The sequence below is a fragment of the Talpa occidentalis genome, unplaced genomic scaffold (genome assembly GCF_014898055.3).
Source record: "Talpa occidentalis isolate TD23 unplaced genomic scaffold, MPIMG_talOcc4v2.1 talOcc4.6, whole genome shotgun sequence".
Taxonomy (NCBI): domain Eukaryota; kingdom Metazoa; phylum Chordata; class Mammalia; order Eulipotyphla; family Talpidae; genus Talpa; species Talpa occidentalis.
In genome coordinates, this window is record NW_023604972.1 from 63,156,523 (window position 1) to 63,170,672 (window position 14,150).

Here is a 14,150-nt window from a genome sequence, read left to right on the forward strand (position 1 = left end):
GAAAACAAAAAAAAAATATCTAATAGGTGGACTCAACAGCATAATCCTGAATGACAATTGTATTTATGGGGACATTAAAGAAGAAATTTTAAAAATTACCTCAAGACAGGGGCTTTCCTGGTGGTGCAAGGGATTAATTAAATCTCACCACTATCAAGTTATCACCTGGCCAGAGCTAACCCTCATAGTGCAGCAGATCTCTCCTGTCTCACCCACTGCTCCCCCTTAGCTGTGTATTTTAGTAAATCTGCCTGTACTGCTCCCCACTCTGTCTCTGGTGAACCCTCTCAATCCCTGCAACTCTGTCTATATCTCCAGTTCTTCCACACAAAACTAAATAAAAAATTAAAATGAAAAACATTTATGTGAATTCATCACATTTTATACATATAAACATAGTTATACTTAGTTATAAGGCCTCCAAGTCTGTTATTTTAATAGCCCAGTCATTTCAGGGAAATGCAGAGATCTATTTTCTATTCTTTATTATTACACCTCAGGAAGCTACAGTTGCACATAGAAGAACATTAAGAAAACTACGATTCTTGTATTTTGAGGAATGTGATCTCTAAATGGTTGATTCTATTTGCATTACCGATCTTCAGAGAATATTTCATTTGTATTTGATATTATGGCAACTATGAAAATGTTCTACTCACTCTTCCTGCTGTGAAGAGTATAATGGGCTGTTGACTCCATCTGCTTCCCCCTAAATATGCTATTGCATTTATTGCAAAGTTGGACTTCCTATGGTCACATCCCGACTAAAAATCCAACATGCAGCAGCACTTATTTAAGCTTGTCGAGAGAAACACAGGGCAATTTTGAATGTCTTTGGCTCAAGTAGTAATTATGAGCCCTACTAAACATTTTTGTAACTTTAATGGAGTTTAAAACTCTTCTTAGCCATTCAATCCTCCTTCCTTCTCTCATTACCCATATTAAAGACTTACATTACAACATTGAGTCTTTTACTCAGCCTTCTCTTTAGTTCCCAGTAAATATTTTGTACATTTAGACACCACCCTCCTTGGCATTTGCTTCTTGGTAAACCTAAACTAATTCATATATCAAGGAGAATTTGTGCTATTTTTACCATCACAATAAGTCTGTTTAGAAACATTATGATATGATAAAAAAATCTGTATAAAATTGTGTCAGCTCAATTCAGCATTTTCAGATTATTATCATTTAGTCTTTTTTTTTTTTTAAGATTTATTTATTGGGACCTCCCTGGTGGCACAAGGGGTTAAGCACCACACTTTGAAGCAACCCACAGCCTCTATAGCACAAATTCGATCCCCGGGCTGCCAGGGAACAATCCACATAGTCTGCTGTGCTTCGCCCACTGCTCCCTTCAGCAGTATATTTCAGTCAGTCTGCCTGTTCTGTTCCCCACTCTGTCTCTGGTGAATCCTCTCACCCCCCCACATTCCTGGCCTGTACCCCAGCTCTTATATGCATAAATAAATAAATTTTAAAAAAACCTTCCATTTAAAAAAATAAAGATTTATTTATTCATCATACAAGAACAAGGGTATAGGCCAGATGTGCAGGAGGGTGAGAGGATTCACTAGAAACAGAGCGGGGAACAAAACAGGCAGATTGACCAAAACACACTGCTGAGGGGAGCAGCTGATGAGACAGGGGAGGTCTGCCTTACCATGTGGGATTCTCGCCGGTGGCCGGGATTGAACCCATGCTACAGAGGCTACAGACAGTTTTACAGGGCTTAGCTCAACTGCCTGTGCCACAAGGGGAGGCCCTAGTCATTTTCTCTTTTTTTCAATGACTATAATGTATATGAAATTTTCTGGGGGAAACAAATAAAATATAAAAATCCTACACTTCACTTTCTTTTCCCCTGTAGTACCAATATAAATTTACCCTAATTCTTATTATAATTCATCACTATTGCACTATACTCTCCATCAACAGATAGTATGTAATTTCTGTACATCTAAGTACAAAATATTTCACTGGTTAGAATACCTTCTTCTACTCCTGCTACTCACCTAAATGTGTTATCTTTCCTAACCTCTGATGATATAGCAAATACCTTATTTTCCAGATAGAATAAGATAGGTCTCAACTCATTCTGTTTGCTCTGTGAAAATGTTGATGGTGCTTTAATGGGAACTCAGATGCTCCTAAGATTGTTACATATTAGTCCACCAGGTGGTGATTACACAAACCAGCTTTCAGAACAAAAACAGCACCACCCCAGACCCCTCAAAGTCCCAACTGATGCACATATTACCCAGTGATTTACCAGTTCAGATTTCAGGTGGATCCAGTGCTGCCTTATAATACAACAAACCACCTCCATGCCCACTGCATAGACAGCTTCTGGATGAATATGGGAAGAAGTCCCTTGCCAACAAATAGCCCCAATTATAAAATTGTGGCCCCTAATGTAAATAATGTGAAGAAAAAAAATTAAAAATTACCATGTAAGTCATCAGGAATAATACACCACAGAAAGAGAACAAATCTCCTGTATCCAAACACAAATATGTGTAAGACTCTATCATATAGAGAATTCAAAATTGTCAACATAAAAAAATTCAAAAATGGAATAATATGGAGAAAACACAGAAAGTGAGATCAAAGGTATGTAGCAAAACTCGGAAAAGCCAATGACTGCAATGAGATCCATGAAAAATGAACAGAGGTTTGAAATTGAAACTTGAAATAAGAAAATGGTAAAGTTGAGGTAGTAAAAAGATCACCAGAGGTTAAAAAAATCTGGAGAAAGCTATGGAAATGGAATAGAACAAATGGAAGACTGAATCAGTAACCTTGAATATCCAAATGGGGAAAAAAAAAAATCTAGGTAGACAAAATTAAAAAAAAAATGGTTTAAAAAATAAACAATTTGAGAATTTTCTGACTTCATGAGGAATGGAAATCTAGAATCATAGATATTACAGAGAGGGAAGAGAGACAGAAGGGGAAAAAAAGTACACAAGAATTTAAAGAAATAATGGAGGACAAATTCCCAAATTTAGAGGAGGAAATTAACATACAAATATAAGAAGCTAAAATAACAAAAGGCTACCTATAACAAAATGCATACTAGTGAAACTTTCAAGAGTTTAAAACAAAGAGAATAATGAATCTGATAAGGGGGAAGAATTAGATGTTGATGATGTTATGTTAACATCATATTTCTCTGAAGAAATACTGTGGAAGAGAAGAGAATGGGATGACATATTAAAAATATTAACAATAAAAGCTGCCAGTGTAAAGCAACCAACCCATTCTGAGCAGGTTTATAAACGGTTCTAGCAGCCACATGCTCTTCGCCGTGGTTTGTAGTCGCTCCAACACTCCTCCGTACACTCCACTCCTCCACCCTTAACACCGCACTACCACCACACCGCACTCTGCTGCACCACCCTTATATTATCAGTCTTTTAGCGCAGGTGTACCCACTTCAGGTGCCCGCCATCAGGCATGCACCCAGGATCACAGGGCTCTCTCATCTATCCTGATGGCGGAAGGGCAGAAAAGCCTGATACCTTTTACCTTACCCTACAGTCCACCCCCTCAGGGTTTTCTGCCACATAGTCTACGTATGTACAATTTTTTTAAGCAAACATAAACAGTGCAGCCCTGGACCACAAAAGCAAACACACCACAAAATGACTAAACTTAATTTTCCTAGGGGCGGAAGGACAGAGAAGTTACTGGTACCAGCAATGGGAGATCCCTCCCATCGGGCAATATACATGCTAATTTGGCATCCGAAGACAATATTGTTGCTGGCATCAGTGGCCTTCCAGGGCGTGAGTACCACACTCGCTTTGCCAGTGAAGAGGCATCAGTGGGTTCTACATGCAGCAGGAGTGGAGAGCTCATAATGGGCCACAGAGTTATTACAAATGTCCCTTGAGGATTGCCTGCTGATCTGTTACTCCAGGGTGGGTAACACGCACCCGTGGCGGCCACTGAGCACTCACCCATGGTTTTATCTGTAAATTGGCCTCCAGGCCACGACCCCAAGGGGCTATCAGAGCCACCCACCGCATGTGGGGAGCCTTCACTGTCCAGGGCCATTCCCAGTCCACAGTCTGCCCTGGGTCCACTCCAGTTGGGGCTGGCAATAGGATGTTGCCCTGCTGTCCAAGTCCCGGTTTTAATAAGATGTCTGACGTCTTTATTTGTAATTGGATGGGAGCAGCGGCACGATGTAGCAATGCCTCCACTGGAGCCAGGCCGCCTCTCCTGCTCCTCTCATTCAATGTCTGCAACACCTCCCAGAGACGTCGGCTCCACCCGGCCAGCGTCTGAGTGGGGGCAGTGGCTCTTAGTCCTTGCTTCAGTAGGCCATTATACCTCTCTATAATCCCTGCAGCTTTGGGATTATAGGGAGTGTGAAACTTCCATTCAACACCCATGTTCTTGGCCCACTGCTGCACCCGGGCTCCTGTAAAATGAGTCCCTTGATCGCTCTCCACTACCAGCGGACGTCCATATGCAGCACATAGGCGTGCCAGTGCTGCCAAAACTGCCTTTTGGTCCGCATGTGGAGCAGGGTAAGCTGCCAATAACCCGGTAGCAGTGTCCACACAGGTGACAGCATACTGTTGTCCATCGGAGCGAGGTAGTGGTCCAATGATGTCAATCTGCCAGCGTGTCAGGGGTACCTGCCCCCGCAACACCTGGCCTGTAGATGCAAAAGGTCTCCGGGGGTAAGTCCTAGAACATACTACACATGTTTCACATGCAGTCTGGATTTCTTTTAAAGTTACAGGTAGACCCCAGGCACGTACAGTGGCCCACATTGTCTTCTGCCCTGCGTGGAGCAAGCGTCTGTGTAGCCACTGCGCAACATCCCGCCCTGGAGCAGTTTCAAGCCATCGAACCCGGGCTAGGGTATCTGCCTCATCATTGCCTGGTGAGGCTAATGGGGCATGTCCTGTGACATGATAAACAGTCACCTGCTTCTGATGCCCCAGATCCCATAGATCTTTCCATAGGGCCTGGCCCCACAATGGCCGATGCATAACTGTCCAGTCATTTAAATTCCATGTGGAAATCCACAGTGTCAGACCCCTGTACACAGCCCAACTGTCAGTACAGATTACTACAGGGGAAGGCTCATGGGCCACCACCATCCATACTGCTCGCAGTTCAGCCCATTGGCTGCTCTGTCCCGTCCCGGTTTCGAACCAGATAGTGTCTGTTTCTGGGTGTACAGCCACCGCTGTCCAAGAGGCTGGCTGGCCCCGGCTGGAGCCATCTGTATACCAGGCCTCTGCTGGAATCGGTGCTCGACCCTCCTTGTAGGGACTAGCTTCAGGTTCGGCTTCTATACAGGCTTCTGAATTTGGTTCCATACTAGTATATGTCACAGGACCAAGAACCTCCTGCAACTCCACCCTTAAGGGGCTAGTTGACAGGGTGCAGCGCTGTTCTAAGTATGCCCCCCACTTCGCCAAAGTGGGCGTTTGAGCAGTGCCACTATGGGGCTTTGTTGTCCAGTCCCGTACCCATCCAGCTATTGGGTAAGTGGTTCTCACTGAGACAGGGGCTGTGGCAGTTATACTTTCTGTGGCTAGTAAGGCTGCATATACCGCAGCTAACTGTTTCTCAATTAAGGAGTACCTAACCTCAGCCCCCTTCCAGAGTTGGGACCAGAACCCAATAGGCTGTCGTAGCCTCTCTGATTTCTGCCAGAGTCCCCACCCGAACCCTTCCTGAGTAACATGTACATCGAGCTCACAGGGTCGGGCTGGGTCAAAAACCTGCAAGGCCTGAGCAGTCTTTATAGTTCGTTTGGCCGTGGCAAATGCTGTGTCTGCCTCAGCTGACCAATCCCACCTGGCTCCCTTTCGTATTAACATATACAAGGGCCGTAAGAGCTGGGCCATGTGAGGTATAAATGCCCTCCAGTAACCCAGCAGACCCAGAAAGGCTTGCAGCTGCTTCACTGTGGTTGGAGTGGGGTAAGCTTGAACTTTATCTATCACAGCTTCAGGGATAACCTTTGTCTTACCCGACCAAACAACTCCCAGGAACTTAACTGACAGTCCAGGCCCCTGCAGTTTGCTTTCGTTGATTGCCCAGCCGCATGTTTTCAGGTGTGTTAATAAGAGAGGTACTGCCTTTTCCAGATCTGTAAGAGAGTCACTTGTCAATAAAATATCATCAATATAATGGTATAAACGCACTGAAGATGGCCTTTCCCACCGGGCCAAATCTGCTGCCACCAGCCCATGACACAGAGTCGGGCTGTGCAGGTATCCCTGTGGCAGCACAGTGAATGTCCACTGCCGGCCTTCCCAGGTGAAGGCGAATTGGTCTTGACTTCCTGGGGCTATATCTATGGAAAAAAAGCATTTGCCAGATCAGCTACAAAATGGTACATTCCTAGCTCGTGGCTCAGACGATCCATCAAATCTGCCACTGAAGGCACTGCAGCATGCAAGGGGGGAACTACCTTATTCAATTCACGATAATCTACTGTCATGCGCCAAGAGCCATCGGGCTTCTTCACCGGCCACACTGGCGAATTGTAGGGGCTGTGGGCAGTACGCACAATGCCCACTTTCTCCAGCTCTGATATTGTGCCTGTAATTTCTTTGTAGCCTCCGGGCAACCGATATTGCTTGGTATTAGTCACTCGCCTAGGGACTGGCAGTTGTAGGGGCGGATGCTTAGCATGTCCTCTCACCACTGCCTTTACCACGCGCACTCTAAGGCGAAACTCTCCGATTGTGGTTTCTAGCCATAAGCCACGTAGTACATCCACCCCCAGGATGTACTCCGGGATGGGCGATACATACACTTTATACTCTTTAGGGGTAATCGCCCAATCCCCAGAGATAGTTTTACTGCTGTCACCTTGACACTCTGGCCTCCATAGCCATCAATATAACAAGTAGACCCATGAAATCTTTCCGGATTTCCATAGAGCAGAGTACATTCTGCTCCTGTGTCTACTAGCGCTAAAACCCTTTGTACGTTAGTCGGGGACCAGTGAATGGCAAGCTCCACATGTGGCCTCCGGTCCCCGCCCGTCCCCTGTGGACGGGTTCCTTGGCCCTCACCCTATTCAAAGGATATCAGGCCATCACCCGAGGACGGGGCTGGCAGCAAGTGGTCTTCCAGCCGCAGGGCGCGTGCCTGAGGCCTGGGGTTTCCAGGCTCCCCTTGAGCAGCAGTCCTTCTCATGGGTGTGAACCTCTGGTCTTCTCGCAGCTGCTGCCATAATTCCAATAAATATGCATTGGGCTGTGCGTCTATTTTAGTGCTATCTACGCCTGCTCTTATTAAATCCATCCACATTTGTTTACGGGTGACTTTTATAGGTTCTGTGATGCCAAGAGGCCTCCTTGCCCTCCTTGGCATTCCTTTTGACCTTTCTGAAACTACCCGTATTCCTTTCTGAGAGCGCCGGCTCTCAACTTCTCCCAAGCTGGCTATCATGGTGGTGACGTCATGTATCTGACGTCCCACATAGGGTGCTAGTACTGCCATGAGGGATCCAAATGTAGAGGAGGGGGCATCCTTTAATACCAAGTCTCTCATTCCTGCTGTGAAACGCTCGTCGTCAGGACCACGCGTATTCACATTAAACATGGCCTGCCGCATCCCCAATTCCCGAAGTACCTGCACCAGCTCGGCGTACGTCTGCCATCCGCTTACTGTCTCCGGCACATCTCCCGCATCAGCCCAGACTGTCCGTATGGCAGCCATTATCCACTCCAGGAGGGTGTGGTCGCCCTGGCCATACCGCCGGCTGTTCTGCAGCCTCTGTCGCAAGGATGGGTGTGAAGTCACGGAGGCCAGTCTCTCCATCTCTTGAGCCGTGCAAATAATCCCATCCACCCCAGGTCCCATAAACGTAGCAGCCAGGCTGCCAAGGGTTCCCCTGGTTTCTGGCGGAACTGTTTGCCCAAGTCCACCAGTTCCGCCTGGGTGTAAGGTCTGTAGGTAGTAAATTCCGTCATCTGTGGTGGTCCCGCTGCCTGACCCCCTGGGGCCATGGGTCGCTGCCGCTTCATTTTCTGAGTCACCACCGGGCGGGCCCGGAGCATGGGCCCGGCCTCCTCCTCCTCTCCAGAGGAGTCCGGCATCTCCGGGGTGGCGGGTTGGTTTACCACTGCCGGTTGGGACTCAGGCAAAGGTTCAGCCTCCCTCTCCTCCTCTCCTGAGCAGGGGTCAGGCATCTCTGGAGTCGCAGGCTGGTTTGCCACCCCCGGCTGTGATTCGCGCAAAGGGCCAGCCTCCCTCTCCTTCCTTCCTGAGACGGAGTCTGGCATCTCGGGAGGGGTGGGTCGGTTTCTCCGAACTTCTTCCTCCAGAATCCTCAAATGTTGTTGCTGTATCCGCATCTCTTCTCGTATCTCTTCTCGCATCTCATCCAGTACTTGCTGGATCCTAGATTGCTCTTTCCGCCTGGACTCTCGCAGAGCCGTGAGAAACACCCATCCCACGGCTCCTGCCGCCTCGCGGGCACTGCATCCACTCAGGGTTTCTTCTATTTCATACAGGGCCTGTTCCAACTGCCCCGGGGATCCATCTACCTCTGGCCATTCCTGGGGAGGTGCCCACTGGGCGAGGAGGTCGGCCACCGGGTACCATCTGCTCGTGGCCGGCCATCCAGGGATCCCTCTCCAGATTTCAAAGGGTTTCGTCTGCGTAGAGCTGTCCTGCCTCGAACCGTCCTGCCGTCTACGCCAGTTGTAAAGCAACCAACCCATTCTGAGCAGGTTTATAAACGGTTCTAGCAGCCACATGCTCTTCGCCGTGGTTTGTAGTCGCTCCAACACTCCTCCGTACACTCCACTCCTCCACCCTTAACACCGCACTACCACCACACCGCACTCTGCTGCACCACCCTTATATTATCAGTCTTTTAGCGCAGGTGTACCCACTTCAGGTGCCCGCCATCAGGCATGCACCCAGGATCACAGGGCTCTCTCATCTATCCTGATGGCGGAAGGGCAGAAAAGCCTGATACCTTTTACCTTACCCTACAGCCAGCCAAGAATACTTGATCCTGCAAAGCTCTCTTTCAGGTATAAGGGAGAAGTCAAGGCCTACACAGACAAACAGAATTTTAAGCAGTTTGTAGCCACTTGTAGAGGCAGGAAGACACAGGGCAGGATTTTTCTGTGATCCTGTGCACACAGGTAAAGGAGAGTGCTGGAGCCCTCAGTGGCTTTTTCAGGCTTTAGTGAGATTTACCAGGTACACAGCAGGCAGGGGCGCCAAGGCCCTGGAGCCTGGCAGGCCTCCCAGCCCCCAGCAAGTCTTCACTCTTTCTGGGCTCTGTCGTTCTCTCCTGGTTCTGCTCTTGTTATCTCTGTTCTCTTCTGGCTGTTCTATTCTCTTGCTTGTTCTCCTGGTGTCCCTCTGATGCTGCCCTTATAAGCCCAGTCTCAGCCCAGGTGTACCCACCTTGTATCCCCACACCCTACTCCAGGTGCCCGCCATCAGACATGCATTCAAGATTGCAGGGATCCATCATCATCTCTAATGGCGGGAGAGCAGAAAAGCCTGACAATCATTTACACTACACCACTGGACTGTAATTCCATGAATATTAAAGGAGTATCTAGTATTTAAATTAAAAGAGGAATGGACACGAAGATCTAAACAAGGAAATGAATAGAACCGCAAAATTAAGGACAATATGGCTGTAGGGTAATGAAAAATTATCAGGCTTTTCTGCCCTCCCACCATTAGGATAGATGAGGGACCCTGTGGTCCTGAATACATGCCTGATGGCGGGCACCTGAAGTGAGTACACCTGAGCTGAGAGACTGAGTTTATAAGGGCAGTGTCATGGGGATGCCAGCAGAAGCCAAGAATGAACAGAAGCAGGAGAACAGAGAAGCAGAGAGAACACGAGAGAAGGCCGGAGAGCCCAGATGGAGTGAAGACTTGCTGGGGACTGGGAGGCCTGCCAGGCTCCCGGCCTCCCAGCACCTCTACCTGCCATATGCCTGGTAAATCTAAATAAAAGGCGTGTAAAGGCCACTGAGGACTCTGACTCCTCCTTTACCTGGTCTGCTGGATCAGAAAACCTGCGCTGTGCCTATTCCTGACCCCTACAATGGTCCAAAGAGATTTTCATATATCAATACTTATTGTAATTGGACTAAAATCACCAATTGAATGAATGACACAAATAACTGGTTAGATCATTAACCTGAATTCAACTTTTTCTGTATCTAGGAGATACTCCTCTGCACAAAAAGGTAAATAGGCTCAAAAAAAAACCAAAATCCATAAGCTAATGGGACACTGTAACGCAACCAACCCATTCTGGGTAGGTTTATTAATGGTTCTAGCAGCCACATGCTCTTTGCCGTTGTTTGTAGTCGCCGTACTCCTCCGTACACTCCACTGCACTCCTCCACCCTTGACACAGCACCACCACACCGCACTGTGCTGCGCCACCCTTATAAACCAGTCTCTCAGCCCAGGTGTATCCACCTATGCATGCCCACACCCCACTCCAGGTACCCGCCATCAGGCATGCACTCAGGACCACAGGGTTCCGTCATCTATCCTAACGGCAGGAAGGCAGAAAAGCCTGATACCTTTTACCTACCCTACAGACACAAAAGAATGCAAGGCCATCCATACTTCTAGAAGAAAAAAAAAATATTTCCAGTTAAGAAAGGCAACAGGGATGGATGCTATATAATGATTAAGCAAAAATATATTAGGGGGTATAATGTACATCAATATATACTCACCAAATGAAAAAGAACCAAAATACATTCAGGTGTTATCATTGTAGTGGCAGGAAGAGACAGAGCAGGATATCTATGACCCAAGCAGACAGGTAAAGGACAGTCCTGGAGCCCTTGGTGGCTTTTTCAGGATTTCATTGCATTTACCAGGTATATGGCAAGCAGGGGTGCCAGGAGGCTGGGAGGAAGGAGATCTCCCAGCTCCCAGCGAATCTTCACTCTTCCTGTGCTCTCCATGTTCTCTCATGGTCTCGTTCTCTCTCTTCTGCTTCTCTTACTCTATCCTGGTTCTCCTTCTGGTCTGTTCCTCTGGCATCCTTGTGATGCCACCTTTTAGGTCCTGTTTCAGCCTAGGTGAACCCACCTACATATGCCCACACAGCACCCTAGGTGCCCGCCATCAGGCATGCATACAGGACCATAAGGATTCATTATCCACACTGATGGAGGAAGGACAGAAAAGCCTGACAATCATTTACCTTACAATCATCAACTCTGAAAATAGAAATTGGAAAGGAAAAAATACATATGTGGTAGAAGAATTCAGAGCCCAACTGTAATCATTTGTAGATCAACAAGTAGAAAATAATTAAATACATGATTGCCTTAAATGAGGACCACATGAGTCTAATAGCTATTTATAGATGACTGTACCTCAAAACAGCTGAATACACACTCAAATGCACATGATAAATTCTCTAGGATCAACCACATATTAGGTCACAAGAAAAGTATTAACAAATTCATGAAGTCTGAAATGTTACCAAGCATCTTCTCTGATCAAAAAAGGTTTCAAACTAGAAATTAAATAACAAAATAGAATGTTGAAACCTCTAGTATGTAGAGATTGAACTGTGGTCTGCCTAGATAATTGGGCTAGTGAGGAAACCAAGGGAGAAACTGAAATACTAAGATATTATAATGGGGACATGAACTTGCAGAAATTAATCACAGAAGCAGTACTGAAAGGGAAGCAGGTCCACTTCCAGAAAATTTAAATAATTTAAATGAAAAAATTTTTGAAGGGTTTAAGTATTTCAACACACAAGAACTGGGGTAGAAGACAGAGATGTGGGGGATGAGAGGATTCACCAGAGACAGCAGGGGAACAGAACGGGCAGATCAACTGAAACACACTCCTGAGGGAAGCAGCGGGAAAGTCAGGAGAGGTGCTGTGCTATGTGCATAGCTCCATGACTGGGAATCAAATTCATGCTGCAGAGGCTGCAGATAGCTTCATATGTTGTGTATTAATGTCTTGCACTACCAGGGAGGCACTAAATGAATAAATTTAACTCTCAAGACTAGAAAGAGAAGAAGGAAAAAAATAGAAGATAAGAAATAAAATTAGAGCATAAATAAATTAAATGGAAATTAAAAAGTCAATCTTAAAGATTGATGAATCTAAAAGCTATTTCTTTAAAATAATAAAATAGATAAACATCAGAGAAAAATCAAATAAATAGTATCATAAATGGAAAAAGGTTACAACACACCACAAAAAAAATCAGTGGATAATAAGAGGCCATTATGAATATCTATATCTTAGTGAATACAAATATATATATATATATATATATATATATATATATATAAAGATAATTCACCACGACCAGGTAGGATTTATTCCAGGGACACAAGGATAGTTCAACATCTGAAAATCAATCAATGTAATCCAACACATCAACAAAATGAAATATAAAAACCATATGATAATATCAATAGATGCTGAGAAAGCTTTCACAAAGTACAACACCCATTTATGGTAAAGGCTTTGAAATTCTCGGGATACAAGGAACATACCTCAACATCATAAGGCCATATATGACAAGCCTACAGCCAATATCATCCTGAATGGTGAAAAGCTGAAAGCATTTCCATTAAGATCTGGAACAAAACAAGGAGTCCACTCTCACCACTGCTTTTCAATATAATACTGGAAGTTTAGCCAGAGCAATAAGATAAGAGAAAGACATACTAGAATCCAAATAGATAAGGAAGAAGTCAAACTATAACTATTCACAGATGATATGATAATATAGATAGAGAACCCCAAAAACTCCACAGAAAAACTAACTAAACTAATCAATCAATTTTGAAAAGTGACAGGATAAAAAATCAACTGCAAAAATCAGTAGCCTTCCTATACACAAACAATAAAACTGAAGAAGAAATCAAGAAACCATCCCTTTTATTATTGAAACAAAAAAGAATCATATACTTGGGATTAAACCTAACAAAAGAGGTAAAGGACCTATCCAAAGAAGACTATAAAAAAACTGTTAAAAGAAATAGAAGAAGACACAAAGAAATGGAAAGACATCCTCTGCTTATGGATTGGGAGAAATAACATTATCAAAATGGCTATCCTACCAAAAGCAATTTACAGATTCAATGCCATTCCCATAAAATTTTCAATGGCATTTTGCTTCAAAGAAATAGAACAAATATTGATGAAATTCATATGGAGCCAGCAAAAACCCCAAATATCCAAAGCTCTCCTGAAAAAAAAAAAAAAAGAAGGGAATGGAGGCATCAGTCTCCAAGATTTCAAACTATACTACAAAGCCATAATAATCAAAACTGCATTGTACTGAAACAAGAACAGACAGACGGACCAATGGAACCAAATTGAAAACCCAGAAATAAACCCACAGATTTATGGTCAACTAATCCTTGACAAAGGAGCAAAGAATATGCACTGGAGCAAAGAAAGTTTGTTCAATAAATGGTGCTGGAAAAACTGGGTTGCTACATGCAAAAGAATGAAACTTGACTACTACCTCATACGATGCACAAAACCAACTCAAAATGGATTAAAGAACTAGACATAAGAACTGAAATCATAAAATATATAGAAGGAAATATAGGTGAAACACTACATGACATGCACCTCAAAGACATGTTTACAGACACATCACCCAAAGCAGTGATAGTGAAGGCAAAGATCAACAGCTGGGACTACATCAAATTAAAGAGCTTCTGCACAGCAAAAGAGACAATAACCAAAATGAGGAGAAACCCCCCTGTCTGGGAGAATATTTTTGCACACAACATGAATGATAAAGGACTAATCACAAAAATCTACAAAGAGGTGATGAGACGCAACAAAAACAAAGAAAATAATCCAGTCAAAAATTGGGCAGAAGAGCTAAAAAGAAACTTCTCCAAAGAGGAAATGTAAATGGCCAACAGGCATATGAAAAAATGTTCAACATCACTTGTAATCAGGGAAATGCAAATCAAAACCACAATGAGATAGCATCTTATACCAGTGAGAATGGTGCATATTAAAAAAAAAAAAAAAACTAGCAATAACAAATGCTAGCAAGGATGTGGAGAAAAAGGAACTCTCCTGCACTGCTGATGGGAGGGCAAACTGGTCCAACCACTATGGAAAGCTGTATGGAGATTCCTCCACCTATTAAAGAT

General features: G+C 44.7%; 1 protein-coding gene across 1 annotated transcript; it reads right to left on the minus strand.

Moving 5' to 3' along the window:
• Positions 1 to 3,881: 3,881 nt before the first annotated feature.
• Positions 3,882 to 7,831, minus strand: LOC129144682 (uncharacterized). Its single transcript, XM_054687907.1, has 2 exons — positions 7,621 to 7,831; positions 3,882 to 6,331 (listed from the first exon to the last, which is right to left on the minus strand). The coding sequence occupies exons 1-2, from the start codon at positions 7,646 to 7,648 to the stop codon at positions 3,882 to 3,884; spliced, it is 2,478 nt and encodes an 825-aa protein (XP_054543882.1). The 5' UTR covers positions 7,649 to 7,831.
• Between the last annotated feature and the right edge of the window lie 6,319 nt (positions 7,832 to 14,150).

Coding starts and splice junctions, on each gene's coding strand:
- LOC129144682 (XM_054687907.1), bottom strand. CDS start 7,648: ATGGCAGACGTACGCCGAGCTGGTGCAG. Junction 6,332..7,620: donor CGTACGCCGAGCTGGTGCAG/GTACTTCGGGAA, acceptor TTTTTTCCATAG/ATATAGCCCCAGGAAGTCAA.